Raw genomic sequence first — 21,299 nt, forward strand, 5'->3', positions numbered from 1 at the left:
GGTATTGGAGAAGACTCTTAACCATTTGGACTGCAAGGAGATCCAACCAGTCAGTCCTAAAGGAAATCAGTTCTGGATATTCATTGGAAGGACTAATGCTGAAGCTCCAATACTTTGGCCACCTGATGTGAAGAACTGACTCATTGGAAAAGACCCTGATGATGGGAAAGATTGAAGGCAGGAGGAGAAGGGGACAACAGAGGATGAGATGGTTGGATGGCATCACAGACTCGATGCACATGAGTTTGAGCAAGCTCTGGGAATTGGTGATGGACAGGGAATCCTGTCGTGCTGCAGTCAATGGGGGTCACAAAGAGTGGGACACAACTGAGTGACTGAACTGAAGCAGAAGATGGAATTTTATATTTTGCCTGTAGGAGGAATGTTAGGCAGCTAATAATTATCCATTCTGCACAAATATATAAATAAATTCTAAATTTGCATTTATGTAATATTCTAATTTTATGTTAAATGTAATATTCAATAAGATCTAAATTTTAGGGGAAAAAACTTCTAAACATAATATTTTTCTTTCCAGTGCAATTATTAAAAAGGAAAGCACATTCCTATTATTTCCTCTACCTTAGTTCAAGCCTCGTAGACTGGTTTCCACTCCTCCAATATCTCATTCGTGTTTTCTAATCTTTATCCTGATAATCATCTTTGCTAAACTAAATTGCAGGGTTATGGTGAAAAATGTACAGCACCTTGGGATCAATGCACAATGAGCAAACTCCCGAGTGTAGCATGAAGATTTATCATGGACTCCTGATAAATCTGGACTCAGACTTCCTCTTGTGCACCTTGTTGGGAGCCTTCCCAACTTCATTTCAGGTGTCCTCAGCCTTTAGGAGAAGGGGGTCCCACCGCATCCCCTGGGAAGGGTCTTGATTAAGAGAGTAAGTGTTCCAGGCGAAGCATAACATTAGGACAGTGAATAGCAAAAAGTTTTCATCTTTGTTCAGGATTAAAACATGTTGAATCTCTCATATATGCACACCTCTTCCTCTCCCACTAGATTTGAATAAACAACCAAGTTCAAATTCACTGGCAACCATTGTACAATGATGGAAAGGACCATATTTAAGATGAAGCCAGGGTTCATGAAAGAAATACCAAAATACGATGGGCACAGCACACACTGACACGTGTGCTTGCATGTGCTGCTAGCATGCCTGTCTGCTCTCACTCTTCCGCTGCACACAGAAATTCATTATTTGCCTTCTCATCACCGACTCGATGGACATGAATCTGAGTGAACTCTGAGAGTTGGTGATGGACAGGGAGGCCTGGTGTGCTGCAATTCATGGGGTCGCAAAGAGTTGGACACCACTGAGCGACTGAACTGAACTGAACTGAACTCTAAAACTGTCCAGTCAAATTCTTTTCTTGGGTTTTCTGATAAAAATTAATATGACCCTCTGAGACACCAGAATTCTTTTATGTATATCCCAATTATATCTACTTTAATATCTATTTTAATCTCAAAAATTATGGCCACTCAGGATCAGGTAGTAGAACTTCTCTCTCTTGCATTCTGCATAGTGTTTAACACAAAGCTTTCAACAGAAGTTTCTTGAACTGAATGATATATAGTAATAGCCATGTTAAACTGTTTTGGATACTAAATCAATGAAACAAAATAATTCAGTGTATTTATCTCACTTTTCATTGACTCCTAACGTGAATTTCAAACTTTTCCTTCTGCTAATCCTTAAAAATCTTCAGGGAAAGAAACACGAGGTCTGAATAATTTCTTTTTCTTATAAACCACCTTCAAGGAAGCCAGAAGCCACAAAGATCAAAGATTAATTCCTTCACTATAATTTTGTTTTGATTCAGAAGCTTCATTGCAGTAGATGCCTTTTCGGGTGGATGACTTTCCCACAAAGATTATTGTTATTCTTCTTTAATTTCCTTCTATTCCATCCATCAAGTCATGAGATATAGGTTTGTAAAAAACAACAACAACATAGTGAGATTCAGGTGGATCTTTCTTTTTAGATTGGCAGGAATTCATTGTTTTCTACTCACAGTAATCTCACCATTTCCTTTTTGCACATGCATCTCTACCAAAAATGTACATTTTTTTTCCCTTTCATTTTGCCTTCAACAGCCTGTCTTAAACTCACTTCTGTTAGTGAATCCTTTTCTTTCCATTACTTTTCTCTGTCCCTGTAAGTAACAGGAAGCCTCTTGCATGATACTAATTTATTATTACTGAAATGTTGCTTTGTTTTTGTTCCTGGAATTCTTCATGCATTGAATATTCTCAGATTCTGAATGTCCTAGGCCTTGTGTGGCAGGGACTCTCTTCCATTTTTTTCTATGTATGGGATACAGGACCTAATTTTTCTTTTTTTCCCTCCTCATCTCATATAGGACTTGACATAAAGCATAATCAGTAAAATTACAGATGATAAATATTTTTGAGTTTTTTTCAATATTTATTATTCATACATACAAGAATATAAACACAATGGTTTTGACTCTAAATTTTAATTTCTTTTCAGGTGATTCCAAGTATGATTTTCTACATAAAGAAGAATTTGTTGAACTCAAGGACATATTCTCTGTCAAACTGAAACGGCGTTGTTCAATTAAACAGCAGAGAAGTGGTACTTTATTAGGAATCACTCTCTTCATATGTTTGAAAAAGGAACAAAATAAATTAAAGGATTCTACACTTGATCTTATTAATTTAAGTGAAGACCACTGTGACATATGGTTTAGACAGTTCAAGAAAATTTTGGCAGGTAAGTACTCCTTATGGAAATTTTTATGAGTCTCATTTCCTTGATGTAGGTTATTAATCTAAACATGGTATCATATTTATCAATAACCCTTAATTATATTGAGGTTGTTTGTTTATATTTTGGACTTCCCTGGTGGCTCAGACGGTAAAGTGTCTTTCTACAATGCGGGAGACCTGAGTTCAATCCCTGGGTCAGAAAGATTCCCTGGAGAAGGCAATGGCAACCCACTCCAGTACTCTTGCCTGGAAAATCCCATGGACGGAGGAGCTTGGTGCAGGCTACTATCTATTTCTAGTCTGTTAAATGTTCTTAGCATGAAAGGTGTTGAATTTGGTCACATGCTTTTTCTACATTAATTGAAACAATCATATAACTTTTTCTTTTCATTCTGTTAATGTGGTGTTCTACACTGATTTTTAATAGGTTGAATCATCCTTGCATTCCAGCAATAAATCCCAAATAGTCATAGTATATAATTCTTTTCATATTTTACTGAATTTGGCCTGCTAGTATTTTAACATTACTATTCATTAGGGATATTTGTGTGTAGTTTTTATTTTTCTACTTTTAGTATCTTTCTGACTTTAATATCAAGGTGGTACTGACCTTATAGAATGACTTAGGAAGTAAGCGTTGAATGACTGCTTCCATGAAGAAGCTTTGATAATCTGAAGTAAAACAGTTCTTAAATAATATTGTTCTCTTGGAAGCTGCTTTTAAAATGATATTTGTTTTTCTATTGGTGTTTCTTTTGAGCTTATATTAGAATTTATTTTTCTTGTACCTACACATTGATAGCAAGAGAATATATATACTGGATGACTTGAGAGTAACAGTTTTTATTAATTGAAATATAATTGATTTACAATATTGTGTTTCAGGTATACAGCAAAGTGATTTAGTTTTATATGTGTGTGTGTGTGTGTATTTTCTTATTGTTTTCCATTGTTGGTTATTACAAGATCCTGAATATAGTTCCCTGTGAAATATAATAAATTACTGTTTAGTTTATATATATATTAGTGTGCATCTATTAATCCCATACTCCTGATTTATCCCTCCCCCTTCCCCTTTGGACCCTGTGTTTCTATTTTTTAAGTAAGTTCATTTGTCCACTTTTTAGATTCCATATAATAAGTAATATCATATGGTATTTGTTTTTCTCTTCACTTAGTATGACAATCTCTAGGTCTATTCATGATGCTGCAAGTGGCATTATTTCATTCTTTTTTAATGGCTGAATAGTATTCCATTACAAACATATACATATATAAATATACACACATTTACATAAATGTGTCTGTGTATATATACATATATATATGTATGTATATACACCCAGGTGGCACTAGTAATAAACAATCTGCCTGTCAGTGCAGGAAACTTAAGAGACTCAGATTTGATCCCTGGGTTAGGAAGATCCCCTGGAGGTGGGCATGGCAACCCACTCCAATATTCTTGCCTGGAGAATCCCATGGACAGAGGAGCCTGGTGGGCTACAGTCCATAGCATCACAAAGAGTTGGACATGACTGAAGTTAGGATGCACGCATACACACACACACACACATCCCCACACAACCCATGTCTTCTTTATTCCTTCATCTGTTGATGGACCCTGAGGTTGCTTCTGTGTCTTGGCTATTGTATATAGTGCCACCGTGAACATTGGGGTGCATGTACCTGTTTGAATTAGAGCAGTTAGTTTTTCTGGATGTATGCCCAGGAGTGGGATTGCTGGATTAGACAGTAACTCTGTGTTTAGTTTTTTTAATGAACTTCTATATTGTTCTTCATAATGGCTGCACCAATTTACATTCCCACCAACAGTATAGGAGGGTTCTTGTTTCAATACATCCTCTCCAGCATATATTTGTAGAGTTTTTGATGATGGCCATTCTGACCTGTGTGAGGTGATACCTCATTGTAGTTTTGATTTGTATTTCTCAAGTAATTAATGATATTGAGCATCTTTTCATTTGCCTGTTGGCTACCTGTATGTCTTCTCTGGAGAAAAGTCTGTTCAGGTCTCTTGCCTATTTTTTGAAAGTATTGTTTTTTGAAATTGAGTTGTATGGGCTGTTTGTACATCTTTTGCAACTCTCTCCCAGTCTGTAGTTTGTCTTTTTGTTTTGTTTATGGTTTCCTTTGGTGTGCAAAATCTCATAAGTTTCAGTAGGTCCCATTGTTTATTTTTGCTTTTATTTATTTTGCCTTGAGAGACTGACTTTAGAAAACAGTGCAATTTATGTCACAGAATGTTTTGCTTATCTGCTATTCTAGGAGTTTTGTGGTGTTGTGTCTTTTTTTGTGTGTGTGTGTGTCTTATATTTAAGTCTTTAAGCCATTTTGAACTGAATTAAATTTTTATATATGGTGTAAGGGAGTGTTCTAACTTCATTGATTTATATGCAGTAGTCTAATGAGAATAACATTTTTTTTGAAGATAATTTAAATTGTCTATACTTCAGGGTAGCTTTTCCTAAAGGTAATATCCAGAGAAAAGAGAATATTTTCTAGAATATTATGTCCTTATGAATTCAGTGTATCTTAAATTTTTGAATGATATTTATACTTTATATATTAAATAAAGTATACATGAATATACATATGAAGTTGGACTATAAAGAAAGCTAAGCGCCAAATAATTGATGCTTTTGAACTGTGGTATTGGAGAAGTCTCTTGAGAGTCCCTTGGACTGCAAAGAGATCCAACCAGTCCATCCTGAAGGAAATCAGTCCTGAATATTCATTGGAAGGACTTATGCTGAAACTGAAACTCCAAAACTTTGGCCACCTGATGCGAAGAACTGACTCATTAGAAAAGACCCTGATGCTGGGAAAGATTGAGGGCAGGAGGAGAAGGGGATGACAGAGGATGAGTTCGTTGGATGGCATCACTGACTCAATGGACATGAGTTTGAGTAAACTCCGGGAGTAGATGATGGACAGGGAAGCCTGGCGTGTTGCAGTCCATGGGGTCACAAAGAGTCAGACACGACTGACCGACTGAACTGTACTGAACTGAACGTATAAAGCACATTAGATTTCTGAAAGTATCTAGTCAAACTGAGTTTTAGGATTTTTTTCTCACAGACTTATAAATCTTATTTTCTTCTTTTTTTGGCCATTTTTTCCTGTTTCCCAGGTTGACTAGGGTAGAGGCAGCTGTTTTTGATGCACAGCTTGGGGTAGAGATGATTCAGGATAGATCTGGGTGCCACAGAGCAGGCACATGGTGATGTTAAGTTTTCAGGCCAGAAATCATTGATCGAGAAGACTGAGGACCCAAGTTGGTCAAGTGCGTCCAGCTGACATGGTTGTACGTATAGAAGATGGGTTGAAGTGACCTATTAAAACTACGAGACCTGTTACTAAATGGTCCGTTCAAGTGTAAAGAAACCTGATTAAGAAAACAGGAAACTACAGAGGCCAAAGTTTGGTCCATCTCTCTAGAAACATAAAGAATGTATATATATACATATCTGTTTATATATAGAGAGACTGAGGGACATTGTGTGTGTATGTATTCAGTTCAGTTCAGTCACTCAGTCGTGTCTGACTCTTTGTGACCCCATGAATCGCAGCACACCAGGCCCCCCTGTCCATCACCAACTCCTGGGGTTCACTCAAACTCACATCCATCGAGTTGGTGATGCCATTCAGCCATCTCATCCTCTGTCGTCCCCTTCTCCTCCTGCCCCTAATCCCTCCCAGCATCAGGGTCTTTTCCAATGAGTCAACTCTTCGCATGAAGTGGCCAAAGTATTGGAGTTTCAGCTTTAGCATCAGTCCTTCCAAAGAACACCCAGGACTGATCTCCTTTAGAATGGACTGGTTGGATTTCCTTGCAGTCTAAGGGACTCTCAAGAGTCTTCTCCAATACCACAGTTCAAAAGCATCAATTCTTCAGCTTTCAGCTTTCTTTATAGTCCAACTCTTGCATCCATACATGACCACTGGAAAAACTATAGCCTTGACTAGACGAACCTTTGTTGGCAAAGTAATGTCTCTGCTTTTGAATATGCTATCTAGGTTGGTCATAACTTTCCTTCCAAGGAGTAAGCGTCTTTTAATTTCATGGCTGCAATCACCATCTGCAGTGATTTTGGAGCCCCCCAAAATAAAATCTGACACTGTTTCCACTGTTTTCCCATCTATTTCCCATGATGTGATGGGACCGGATGCCATGATCTTCGTTTTCGGAATGTTGAGCTTTAAGCCAACTTTTTCACTCTCCTCTTTCACTTTCATCAAGAGGCTTTTGAGTTCCTCTTCACTTTCTGCCATAAGGGTGGTGTCTTCTGCATATCTGAGGTTATTGGTATTTCTCTGGTCAATCTTGATTCCAGCTTGTGTTTCTTCCAGCCCAGGGTTCCTCATGATGTGCTCTGCATATAAGTTAAATAAGCAGGGTGACAATATACAGCCTTGACATGCTCCTTTTCCTATTTGGAACCAGTCTGTGGTTCGATGTCCAGTTCTAACTGTTGCTTCCTGACCTGCATACAGGTTTCTCAAGAGGCAGGTCAGGTGGTCTGGTATTCCCTTCTCTTTCAGAATTTTCCACAGTTTATTGTGATCCACACAGTCAAAGGCTTTGGCATAGTCAATATAGAAGAAATAGATGTTTTTCTGGAACTCTCTTCCTTTTTCCATGATCCAGTGGATGTTGGCAATTTGATCTCTGGTTCCTCTGCCTTTTCTAAAACCAGCTTGAACATCTGGAAGTTCATGCTTCACGATTTGCTGAAGCCTGGCTTGGAGAATTTTGAGCATTACTTTACTAGTGTGTGAGATGAGTGCAATTGTGTGGTAGTTTAAGCATTCTTTGGCATTGCCTTTCTTTGGGATTGGAATGAAAACTGACCTTTTTCAGTCCTGTGGCCACTGCTGAGTTTTCCAAATTTGCTGGCGTATTGAGTGTAGCACTTTCACAGCATCATCTTTCAGGATTTGGAATAGCTCAACTGGAATTCCATCACTTGCACTAGCGTTGTTCCAAGTGATGCTTCGTAAGACCCACTTGACTTCACCAGGATGTCTGGCTCTAGGTGAGTGATCACACCATCGCGATTATCTTGGCCGTGAACATCTTTTTTGTATAGTTATTCTGTGTATTCTTGCCACCTCTTCTTAATATCTTCTGCTTCTGTTAGGTCCATACCATTTCTGTCCTTTATCGAACCCATCTTTGCATGAAATGTTCCCTTGGTATCTCTAATTTTCTTGAAGAGATCTCTAGTCTTTCCCGTTCTGTTGTTTTCCTTTATTTCTTTGCATTGATCGCTGAGGAAGGCTTTGTTATCTCTCCTTGCTATTCTTCGAAACTCTGCATTCAGATGCTTATATCTTTCCTTTTCTCCTTTGCTTTTTGCTTCTCTTCTTTTCACAGCTATTTGTAAGGCCTCCCCAGACAGCCATTTTGCTTTTTTGCATTTCTTTTCTATGGGGATGGTCTTGATCTCTGTCTCCTGTACAATGTTATGAACCTCTGTCCATAGTTCATCAGGCACTCTATCTATCAGATCTAGTCCCTTAAATCTATTTCTCACTTCCACTGTATAATCATAAGGGATTTGATTTAGGTCATACCTGAATGGTCTAGTGGTTTTCCCTACTTTCTTCAATTTCAGTCTGAATTTGGCAATAAGGAGTTCATGATCTGAGCCACAGTCAGCTCCCATTCAATATCATGGTAATCCAAGTCTATGCCCCAACCAGTAACGCTGAAGAAGCTGAAGTTGAACAGTTCTATGAAGACCTACAAGACCTTTTAGAACTAACACCCAAAAAAGATGTCCTTTGCATTATAGGGGACTGGAATGCAAAAGTAGGAAGTCAAGAAACACCTTGGGTAACAGGCAAATTTGGCCTTGGAATACAGAATATAGCAAGGCAAAGGCTAATAGAGTTTTGCCAAGAGAATGCACTGGTCATAGCAAACACCCCCTTCCAACAACACAAGAGAAGACTCTACACATGGACATCACCAGATGGTCAACACCGAAATCAGACTGATTATATTCTTTGCAGCCAAAGATGGAGAAGCTCTATACAGTCAACAAAAACAAGACCCGGAGCGGACTGTGGCTCAGATCATAAACTCCTTATTGCCAAATTCAGACTTACATGCATTTAACTAAAAGCATTCCACTTTAACAGTGGGTCTTTTACAGCATTCTTATTTTAAATTCATTTGAGAAGAGATAAAAAGAAGTTAAATTGAAAATGAGAACTTAATTGAATTAAATTTCCCTTACATGGGCAGGTGTTCATGGAACTTGCATAGTCTATAAAATAGGAATGGGTCATTTGTTCAGGAGAGTCAAAGCTCTTCCTTGAACTGAAGGTCTTGAAGAAATCTTCTTCCTTGGGGCTTGCGAAAGGTGGCTGAGTGATATGAGAGACAACTTCCACAATATATCTCATCCATAAAAACCAGCAGCAAGCAAGCAGGGGGCATCCCAACAAAGCTCAATTTAGTAAAAGCAATTTTATTAAAGAAAAGGAACTTGTCCAAACACACACACCCCACAGAAATACTATCCAAATATTTGTTCAGCTTAATGAGTAATGTTTTGGTTTGATCCAGGATTAAAATCTAAGCTAATTAGAGAGATGAATAAACTACATATTTCTTAGGCTATCATCCTTTGAAAATGTTACTTTTTGTATCATCGACTTTGATAACTTTTGGAGTTAGTGAAATACATGAGATCATATTCTTTGGCATTATCCTGGAGAACAGAGCAATTTTGCTGATGAGCAAATAGATTGACTTTTGAAATCAACCAGTGCAAACACAACAGAGTTGAAATCATCTAGTAAAAATAAAGGAACTGAATCAAGGTGCTTTGAATGAATGACTGTTAACCATTTCTGCCCCTGAGTCATCTCAGTAGCTTCTTTAGGAGAAGCCAGCTACTATCTCCAAGCCCCTGGAAGACAGTCCTGGGTCAGCTTCGTTATGCAACAGATGCACTCTTAAGGCTCCAAAGCTCTCTACCAAATGCTGCATGATACTGATACTTCCTTTTTTAAGGTCGCAGTCTTAAGACATTTTTCTTGATATTTTCTTCACTTTCAAAGCCATGCAATCCAGGTGTTCATTGAAGTGCCTATTGCCTGAGAGTCAAATATTTACAATTGGATCAGGACTCTTTCTGTAAGTGGAGGTGGTCTGTGTCTTTCCTGGTCTTTCTGGGTTCAGGGTGATTGTTTATGTCTTCCTGGTCCTCTTTGGTTCTGATTTCCCCAGAGTTGGGTTTATTTGTGGATTATCTCTCTGTCTCCCATCCATTGTCCCTATGGTCTACTACATATACTGTGTCAGGTCTGGCAGATAGTGGTTGTTGGTTTCCAAAAAAAATTAAAAAAAAGAAAAAAAGTCACCAATTAAGAAATTGTGTTTGAAACGGACCTAACTTAAGTTTGGTGGGTGATAGAACTTTGCATCAAAAAAATATAAATGACTTGAATTTTATATATTACTATTTTAAGTCCAAAAACTGTTTTAAACTAGTTCTGTGCAAAACAGTGGATTTAAATAAAATGCATATTTTGTTTTATTTATTTTGAATGTTGTCTTTAATCACCAAATGATTTTTCCTGTCAGTCTTCCCCCCGACCCCCTGCCCCAGCTTATTCTTCTACTGAGATAAACACGAAGAAGGTATTAAAACCTAAACTCATTGACTTTTTAGTCTAATAGTTATAATCTTTAGGGTATTTGGATATCAAATGTTATTTTCAAGTGTGCAAATTTATATTTTGAACTGGAGCAATGGATAGGATGTAATGAATTTTTGAAGAAAGAACAAATTGCCAGCACTAAAAAGAGGACTAAACGAACTCTCAATTGCTTGAAGTTTTAAGATTTTGACAAAGAGTGACTAGGTTAAAAACCAATACAATATTGTAAAGTAATTAACCTCCAATTAAATAAATTTATTTTAAAAAATTAAAAAAAGGATTTCTAAATACAAAAAATGTCTTAGAACTGTTTCTGTTTTTCTATTTTTATGTGAAAGAATTAAGATCTTTTACATTTCAATTCTGTACACAATTGAGCACAGTATCTTTTTTTATTAATATAGCGAAGTCACCATAACTTTATTGACTACTAGTAAATATAAGTTAATTCATCCAGCTCATGTTTGGGATCAGGCACTGTGTTCAGTAATGGAAATACAAAAAAGAATGAGATGTAATCCTGTATAGAACACTCTTGCCCTAGGAGACAAACAGGAAAGCTTGTATTGTAATAAACGTGTTAAGGACCACAGTGAAGATATGAAAAAATTAATAGGGATCATAAGCATTGATCATTGATTTAGAAGTTTAAATCTTAAAAACATTAAGGCTGAAATGCAGTCACCAATAAATCTAATATGTAGTCATTGTGGTGAAAGTCCCTTAACAGTCTTTTCTGCTTTATTTATAGCCATGATGTGAAGATAAACAGGCACATCTAGTATAGCATGTGTGTACACTAGATACATCAATTTTTATCCAATTAGGGTGTGATCCAGTCTCTGCATATGTGGGTTTCCTGCTGTTGCTGCTCCTAGAAATGATGAATTGCAAGCTTCTCTAAACCATGAGCCAACCTTTCCTCTAGCTACTATAATCTGCACTTTAAAGTGTATTCATAGGCTTTCTGACAGGTTATCATCCCATACAGGAAGACAAAACTAAGTGCCCCTCTGATGATATTTAGGACTCCTTGAAACTGAAAGAGTTTCAGCAGTTGCATTGGTTGATCTTCAGTGGAGGACTTAGAATGGTGTGAAAATGAAGTAAAATATTTTTTAAAAAATCTAAAGCTTTATGCTCAAGTAAGTTGGAGAATGCTAATATCATAAACAGTGAAATTGGGACACTGGTTGATTTGAGGGAAAGACATTCTGTTTGACACATTTGGCATATATGACATCTGTTGGAGATGTTCAACAGGCTGGCAGTTTGTGAGGGATGCATGAAGAGGTGAAGAAGAGCTGATGTGATGGGAATAGATGAAATATGGTAAAGAAGTAGTACAGAATGTTGGGTAATACTTGTGTATTAAAATAGGCAGAGAAGATAAAAGCCAGAACTACAAAATAAAAGGAATGGTTAAAAAATAATGAATAGCTCTTTTATCATAGGACTATTAAATTTTATTGTTAGACTGCTAATTTACTTGTAATGGTTTTGGTTTTGCTAATTTATTTGTAATGTTTATTACTCTGAGACAATTGACAAAGGTAATTTTAGCCCACATTTGATTGAGTTAGTTCCAATATCATATTTTTCTATTTCATTTCTAAATGCTAATTTCATGAAGTAGGCAAATATGAATGATCCGCTTTGATTAAGAATACTTTGTCCTTGTAATGTAGTCTGCTATTAGCTTCTATTTCAATAGCCATCCTCAATTCTTAGGTATGAAAAATGAAGAAAATAGCAAAATTACTTAAATATTTGGCTTTTATTTCTAAGAGCAATTTTTCCCAGTTTCCCAAAGATGTCAAATCTGTTTTCCATATGATAATAATTTTGATTTTCAGAGGATTCTTTCCATAATAGTAAAAACTGGGGCTTCTAAACAATAGTTTGTTTAATATTTATTTTGTCTTGTGCAAGAAATTAAGGGTGAAACAAATTTTGGGGTTTAAAAAAAAATCCAAACTATATTGCCAATTATATTATCATGAACCAGGTAGAATTATTGTTATCAGGAGAACAGAATGATGTGAAGTTTTATTTGGTTATGCTGCCAAATGATATAAGGAAAAATAAATTGAAATTAAGAATATAACAGTTGCGTTGAAATGAATATTTGTTATATGTCAAAAGTATGAACTTCAGACATTTCGTTGTGAACTGTTTGAGCTGACAACACTTGTTTCCTTAGGGACAAATTATTTTCTGCAGATCTTATGTCTGAAGTATGGGTATTTTTCTTTGAAACACCTAAAAAAAAAAAAAGATTTAAGATTTTGGTTTATTAGCAGTTGAGTTGGACATTAAAATTATGCATGTCACTTAAAAAAGTTTTTTTTATATTTTTGACTTAAAAAAATTTTTTTGACTATTTTTATTGAAAGGTAATTGATTTACAAAGTTGTGTTACTTTCAGGTGTACAGCAAAGTGATTTATATATATATGTATATATTCTTTTTTTTTACAGTCTCTTCCATTGTATGTTATTACAAGATATTTAGTGTAGTTCCCTGTGCTAGACAGTAGATCCTTTTTGCTTATCTATTTTTGTATATAGTAGTATGTATATTTTAATCCCTTAATCCTAATTTATCCCTATACTCCTTTAGTAAGCATAAATTTGTTCTCTATATCTGTAAATCTATTTCTGTTTGTAAATACGTTCATTTGTATCTTTTTTTTTTTAGATTCCATGTGTAAATGATATATTTGTTGTTTTCTGTCTAGCTTACTTCAGATCAGATCAGATCAGTCGCTCAGTAATGTCCGACTCGTTGCGACCCCATGAATCGCAGGACGCCAGGCCTCCCTGTCCATCACCAACTCCCGGAGTTCACTTAGACTCACGTCCATTGAGTCAGTGATGCCATCCAGCCGTCTCATCCTCTGTCATCCCCTTCTCCTCTTGCCCCCAATCCCTCCCAGCATCAGAGTCTTTTCCAATGAGTCAACTCTTCGCATGAGGTGGCCAAAGTACTGGAGTTTCAGCTTTAGCATCATTCCTTCCAAAAAATCCCAGGGCTGATCTCCTTCAGAATGGACTGGTTGGATCTCCTTGCAGTCCAAGGGACTCTCAAGAGTCTTTTCCAACACCACAGTTCAAAAGCATCAATTCTTCGGCGCTCAGCCTTCTTCAGAGTCCAACTCTCACATCCATACATGACCACAGGAAAAACCATAGCGTTGCCTAGACGAACCTTTGTTGGCAAAGTAATGTTTCTGCTTTTGAATATGCTGTTGAGGTTGGTCATAACTTTTCTTCCAAGGAGTAAGTGTCTTTTAATTTCATGGCTGCAGTCACCATCTGTAGTGATTTTGGAGCCCAGAAAAATAAAGTCTGACACTGTTTCCACTGTTTCCCCATCTATTTCCCATGAAGTGGTGGGACTGGATGCCATGATCTTCGTTTTCTGAATGTTGAGCTTTAGCCAACTTTTTCCCTCTCCTCTTTCACTTTGATCAAGAGGCTTTTGAGTTCCTCTTCACTTTCTGCCATAAGGGTGGTGTCATCTGCATATCTGAGGTTATTGATATTTCTCCTGGCAATCTTGATTCCAGTTTGTGTTTCTTCCAGTCCAGCGTTTCTCATGATGTACTCTGCATATAAGTTAAATACACAGGGTGACAATATACAGCCTTGACAAACTCCTTTTCCTATTTGGAACCAGTCTGTTGTTCCATGTCCAGTTCTAACTGTTGCTTCCTGACCTGCATACAAATTTCTCAAGAGGCAGATCAGGTGGTCTGGTATTTCCATCTCGTTCAGAATTTTCCACAATGATCCACACAGTCAAAGGCTTTGGCATAGTCAATAAAGCAGAAATAGATGTTTTTTTGGAACTCTCTTGCTTTTTCAATGATCCAGCGGATGTTGGCAATTTGATCTCTGGTTCCTCTGCCTTCTCTAAAACCAGCTTGAACATCAAGAAGTTCATGGTTTACATATTGCTGAAGCCTGACTTGGAGAATTTTGAGCATTACTTTACTAGCATGTGAGATGAGTGCAATTGTGCGGTAGTTTGAGCATGCTTTGGCATTGCCTTTCTTTGGGATTGGAATGAAAACTGACCTTTTCCAGTCCTGTGGCCACTGCTGAGTTTTCCAAATTTGCTGGCGTATTGAGTGCAGCACTTTCACAACATCATCTTTCAGGATTTGGAATAGCTCAACTGGAATTCCATCACCTCCACTAGCTTTGTTTGTAGTGATGCTTTCTAAGGCTTACTTGACTTCACATTCCAGGATGTCTGGCTCTAAGTCAGTGATCACACAATTGTGATTATCTGGGTTGTGAAGATCTTTTTTGTACAGTTCTTCTGTCTATTCTTGCCACCTCTTCTTAATATCTTCTACTTCTGTTAGGTCCATACCATTTCTGTCCTTTGTCGAGCTCATCTTTGCATGAAATGTTCCTTTGGTATCTCTGATTTTCTTGAAGAGATCCCTAGTCTTTCCCATTCTGTTGTTTTCCTCTATTTCTTTGTATTGATTGCTGAAGAAGGCTTTCTTATCTCTTCTTGCTATTCTTTGGAACTCTGCATTCAGATGTTTAAATCTTTCCTTTTCTCCTTTGCTTTTCACTTCTCTTCTTTTCACAGCTATTTGTAAGGCCTCCCCAGATAGCCATTTTGCTTTTTTGCATTTCTTTTCTATGGGGATGGTCTTGATCTCTGTCTCCTGTACAATGTCACGAACCTCATTCCATAGTTCATCAGGCCCTCTATCTATCAGATCTAGGCCCTTAAATCTATTTCTCACTTCCACTGTATAATCATAAGGGATTTGATTTAGGTCATACCTGAATGGTCTAGTGGTTTTCCCTACTTTCTTCAATTTCAGTCTGAATTTGGCAATAAGGAGTTCATGGTCTGAGCCACAGTCAGCTCCTGGTCTTGTTTTTGCTGACTGTATAGAGTTTCTCCATCTTTGGCTGCAAAGAATATAATCAATCTGATTTCGGTAATCTCTAGATCCATCCATGTTGCTGCAGATACCATTATTTCATTCTTTTTATGTCTGAATATATTCCATTCTATATATATATACACCACATCTTCTTTATCCATCCATCTGTTGATGTATGTTGAGGTTGCTCTCATGTCTTGGCTATTACAAATAGTGCTGCTATGAACATTGGGGTGTGCATATCTTTTTCAATTATGGTTTTCTCTAGATATATGTCCAGGAGTAAAGTTTCTGTATCGTATTGCCTATTTTTTCAGTTTTTTTCAGGAACCTCATGCTGTTTTTCATAGTGGCTATACCAATTTACATTTCTACCAACAGTGTAGGTAGGAGGGTTCCTTTATCTCCACACTCTGCCAGCCTTTGTTATTTGTACACATTTTGATTTTGGCCATTCTGACCAGTTTGATACTTTTTCTGATACTTTATTGTAGTTTTTATTAGCATTTCTCTAATAATTAGTGATATTGAGCATAGTTTCATGTGCTTTTTGACCATAGGTATATCTTTTTTGGAGAAATGTCTTTTTAGATGTACCCATTTTTTTAATGTATTTATTTTTTATTGAAGGATAATTGCTTTAGAGAATTTTGCTGTTTTCTGTCAAACCTTAACATGAATCAGCCATATCCCCACCCTTTTGAAACTCCCTCCCATCTCCGGCCATACCACCCTGAACGCGCCCGATCTCATCTGAAATTCCTTCCCCTGTTCCTCCCCATCCCACCCCTTTAGGTTGGTCCAGAACACCTGTTTGAGTTTCCTGAGCCATAGAGAAAATTCCTGTTGGCTATCTATTTTACATATGGTAATATAAATTTCCGTGTTACTCTTTCCATGCATCTCACCCTCTCCTCCCCTCTCCATGTCCATAAGTCTATTCTCTATGTCTGTTTCTCCATCATTGCCATGTAAATTCTTCAGTACCATTTTCTAGATTCCATGTGTAAGTGTTAGAATACAGTATCTTTCTCTTTCTGACTCACTTCACTTGTTCATCCACCTCATTAGAATTGACTCAAATGAGATCCTTTTATGGCTAAGTAATATTCCATTGTGTATTTGTACCACAAGTTCTTTATCCATTCATTTGTCGATGGACATCTAGGTTGCTTCCATGTTCCAGCTATGGAAAATAGTGCTGCAGTGAACAATGGGTTGCATGTGTCTCTTTCAGTTTTGGTTTCCTCAGGGTATATGCCTAGGAGTGGGATTGCTGGGTCATATGGTGGTTTTATTCCTCGTTTTTTAAGGAATCTCCATAACATTTTCCATAATGGCTGTATAAATTTACATTCCCACCAACAGTGTAAGAGCGTTACCTTTTCTCCACACCCTCTCCAGCATTTGTTGTTTGTAGACTATTTGATGATGGCCATTCTGACTGGTATGAGGTGATATCTCCTTGTAGTTTTGCTTTCCATTTTTCTAATAATGAGCAATGTTGAGCATCTTTTCATGTGTTTGTTAACCATCTGTATGTCTTCTTTGGAGAAATGTCTGTTTAGGTCTTTTTCCCACTTTTTGATTGGGTTGTTTGTTTTTCTGGTATTGAGTTGTATATGCTGCTTATATATTTTGGAAATTAATGCTTTGTCAGTTGTTTCATCTGCTATTATTTTCTCCCATTCTAAGGGTTGTCTTTTCACCTTGCTTTTAGTTTCCTTTGCTGTGCAAAAGCTTTTAAGTTTAATCAGGTCTCACTTGTTTACTTTTGTTTTTATTTCTCTTACTCTAGGAGGTGGGTCATAGACGATCTTGCTTTGATTTATGTCATCGAGTGTTCTGCCTATGTTTTCCTCTAAGAGTTTGATAGTTTCGGATCTTACATTTAGGTCTTTAATCCATTTTGAGTTTATCTTTGTGTATGGTGTTAGGAAGTGTTCTAATTTCATTCTTTTACATGTAGCTGTTCAGTTTTCCCAGCACCATTTATTGAAGAGGCTGTCTTTGCCCCATTGTATGTTCTTGCCTCCTTTGTCAAAAATAAAGCACCCATAGGTGCATGGGTTTATTTCTGGGCTTTCTATCTTGTTCCATTGCTCTATATTTCTGTTTTTGTGCCAGTACCATACTGTCTTGATGACTGTAGCTTTGTAGTCTAACCTGAAATCAGGAAGGTTGATTCCTCCAGCTCCATTCTTCTTTCTCAAGACTGCTTTAGCTGTTTAGGGTCTTTTATTTTCATATGAATTGTGAAATTTTTTGTTCTGGTTCTGTGAAAAATGCTATTGGTAAATTGATAGGGATCGCATTGAATCTGTAGATTGCATTTGGTAGTATAGTCATTTTCACAATATTGATTCTTCCTACCCAGGAACATGGAATATCTCTCCATCTGTTTATGTCATCTTTGATTTCTTTCATCAGTGTCTTATAATTTTCTGTGTACAGTTCTTTTGTCTCCTTAGGTAGGTTTACTCCTAGATATTTAATTCTTTTGGTTGCAAATGGTGAATGGGATTGATTCCTTAATTTCTCTTGCTGATTTTTCATCATTAGTATATAGACATGCAAGTGATTTCTGTATATTGATTTTGTATCCTGCAACTTTGCTAAATTCACTGGTTAGCGCTAGTAATTTTCTGATACTATTTTAGGTTTTTCTACGTACAGTATCATGTCATCTGCAAACTGTGAGAGCTTTACTTCTTTTCCAATCTGGATTCCTTTTATTTCTTTTTCTTTTCTGATTGCTGTAACTAGGACTTTCAGAATTATGTTGAATAATAGTGGCAAAAGTGGACACCCTTGTCTTGTTCCTGATATTAGGGGGAATGCTTTCAGTTTTTCACCGTCGAGAATAATGCTTGCTGTAGGCTTATCATATATGGCCTTTACTATGTTGAGGTAGGTTCCTTCTATGCCCATTTTTTGAAGAGTTTTAATCATAAAACGGACTGCCTCCTCTGCAGAAGTTATGGCCCTATCAGAGTCTTTTTAGAGCCTCTGGTAACTGGCAATCAGAAGGCCTCTTTGGCCAGTCTTTTTCCATAGCTCTGCCTCTTCAGGCACTTAGAGGGCTCCCTTGCCTGGGGTCCTTCTCTGTTGTGCAGTGCATCAGACACATAGACGGGCCCCCTGGCTGGGGTCCTACTCTGTAGATCAGCGCATCAGACACTTAAAGGAGCACCCTGGGTGGGGTCCTTCTATGTAGTTCAGTGCGTCAGGCATTTGATGGGCCAGCCTCTCTATTGTTCAGCTGCTGATGCTGGAGTGTGGGGAGAGGCAGGCTATGGTGATGCCTCCACCCCCAAAGTGTGACTCAGTGGTACCGCCTTGCTTCCATGGCTGCCTGGCTATGCTCCACTGGCATTTCCCACCATGATCTCCCCCTTTACATCCCCTCAGTCCGTCTCTCTCAAGTCAACAGCAGCCCCCGCCCTGGGATTGCTCCACAATCTCTAAACGTCAATTCCCAGCTGCTGCCCCTTCCAGCAGACCAGCGTTCCTTTCCGGGGTATGTATGGCTGTGGCAAGGACCGTCTGATTCTCATTCCATTTAGGCTGCCACAGATCAGCTGTTTCACTCGCAGCATTAAATATTTCTCCTCTGACTCAGACAGTTGCCTTGCTGTGGGGATCGGACCCCTGCATCAGTTCCCCCACCCACTGAGGGCAGGTCCAGTCCTACTAACTCTCCTGTTTTTCCCCCTAGTTCCTTTGTCCTACTGAGTTTTGTGTGGTTCTATATATTCTTTTCCACTGGTCAGGTACTCCTGTTCACTCTCAGCTGGTGTGCTGCATGCATTTCTTTGTTTGAAGGTGTATTCCTGATATATATGTGGAGAGAGATGTACTCCACGTCCACCTACTCCTCCGCCATCTTGTTCTCTCTTAGATGTACCCATTTTTGATTGGATTATTATTATTTTTTTTTTTTTGATACTAAGCTGATTGTAGATTTTGGAGACTAATCCCTTGTTTTGCATCAATTGCAAATATTTTCTGCTATCCTGTAGGCTGTCTTTTTTTTTTTTTTTTATGGTGTCCTTTGCCATGCTAAAGCTTTGACGTTTAATTAGGTCCCATTTGTGTGGTTTTTTTTTTTTTTTTTTCCATTACTCTTGGAGATAGGCTGAAAAGGATTATTATTGCTATGGTTTATGTCAAAGAATGTTCTGCCTGTGTTTTCCTCTAGAAGTTTTATAGTATCCAGTCTTACATTTAGGTCTTTAATCTATTTTGAGTTTGTTCTTGTGTATGATGTTAGAGAATGTTCTAAAATCATTCATTTGCATATAGCTGTCCAATTTTCCCAGCACTGTTTATTGAAGAGACTGTGTTTTCTCCATTTTATGTTCTTCCTTCCTTTGTCATATATAGATTAACTGGTCATATGTGCATGGGTTTATTTCTGGGCTGTCTGTTTTCTTCATAGATTTTCTATATTTCTGTTTTTGTGCCAGTACCACACTGTTTTGATTTCTGTAGCTTTGTATTGTAATCTGAAGTCAGGAAACCTGATTCCTCTATCTCTGTTTTTTCTCAAGATTGCTTTGGCCATTCACTGTCTTCCATGTTTCCATACAAATTTAGTTTTTTGTTCGAGTTCCGTGAATAATGCCTGTGGTAATTTGATAGAAATTGCAATAAATCTGTAGATTGCCTTGGGTCATATAGTCACTTTGACAATATTGATTCTTCCAATCTAAGAATACAGTATATCTTTCCATTTGTTTTTGTCATCTTCCATTTCTTTCACCAGCATCTTATTGTTTTCTGATTACAAGTCTTTGCTTCCTTGGGTAGGTTTATTCCTAGGTATTTTATTCTTTTTGATGCCATGGTAAATCAGATTATTTCCTTATTTCTCTTTCTGACCTTTGGTTAGTGATAGGAACACAACAGATTTCTATGTATTAATTTTATATCCTCCAAGTTTACCAAATTCATTGAGTTTTAGTATCTCCAGGATTTTCTGTGTATAGTATCATGTAATCTGCAAACAATGACAGTTTTGCTACTTCTTTTCCAATTTTATTTCCTTTCATTTCTATTTCTTTTATGGCTGCTTGTATTTGTCTTATGTATTGAGGTGCTCCTATGTTGGGTGCATATATATTACAGTTATATCTTCTTGGGTTGATTCTTTGATCATTATGTAGTATCCTTCTTTCTCTCTTGTAACAATCTTTATTTTACAGTATTCATGTCAGACAAATTTTATTTTGTCTGACATGAATATTGCTACTCCAGATTTCTTTTGACTTCTACTTGCATGGAATACCTTTTTCCATCCCCTCACTTTCAGTCTGTGTGTCTCTCTAGATCTGAAATGGGTCTCTTGTAGACAGCATGTATATGGGTCTTGTTTTTGTATCCATTCAGCCTAAGTATTTTGATTGGAGCATTTAATCTTTTTACATTTAAGGTAATTAGTGATGTTTGTTTTTATTGCCATTTGTTCATTATTTTGGGTTTGTTTTTGCATTTTTTTCCCTTCCCTTGCTCTTTCAATGTCTTGTGATTGTATGACTATCTATAGTATTGTGTTTGGATTCTGTTTTCTTCATGTGTATATCTACCATAGGTTTTTGGTTTGTGGTTACTGTGAGTTTTTGGTATAGAATTCTCTGTATATATACATAATTATTTTAAGTTGCTGATCTATTAATATCAAATGCATTTTAAATATCCTGCATTTGTATGTTCCTCTCACAGGTATTAGTTTAAATATCATATTTGTGTGTGAATGATTTCCTACTTTGTGTATGTTTGCCTTTACTAGTGAGTTTTCCCATTCATATTTTCTTTGTTTCTAGTTGTGGGCTTTTCTTTTCTGCCCAAAGAAATTCTTATAGCATTCGTTATAAAGCAGATTCGGTGGTGCTGAATACTCTGAGCTTTTGCTCATCTGTAAAGCTTTTG

General features: G+C 37.2%; 1 protein-coding gene across 2 annotated transcripts in view; it reads left to right on the top strand.

Annotated features, from left to right (window-relative positions):
- The window catches only part of CERKL (ceramide kinase like), a 135,821-nt gene that overhangs the window by 49,502 nt on the left and 65,020 nt on the right, over positions 1-21,299 (top strand). For both annotated transcript variants that reach the window (XM_025273938.3, XM_025273929.3), the window contains exon 2: positions 2,514-2,756. In XM_025273938.3, coding sequence (XP_025129723.3) covers positions 2,514-2,756 — 243 coding nt within the window. The remainder of the gene's footprint in view (positions 1-2,513; positions 2,757-21,299) is intronic.

This window comes from Bubalus bubalis, chromosome 2, assembly GCF_019923935.1.
Source record: "Bubalus bubalis isolate 160015118507 breed Murrah chromosome 2, NDDB_SH_1, whole genome shotgun sequence".
Classification (NCBI taxonomy): Eukaryota; Metazoa; Chordata; class Mammalia; order Artiodactyla; family Bovidae; genus Bubalus; species Bubalus bubalis.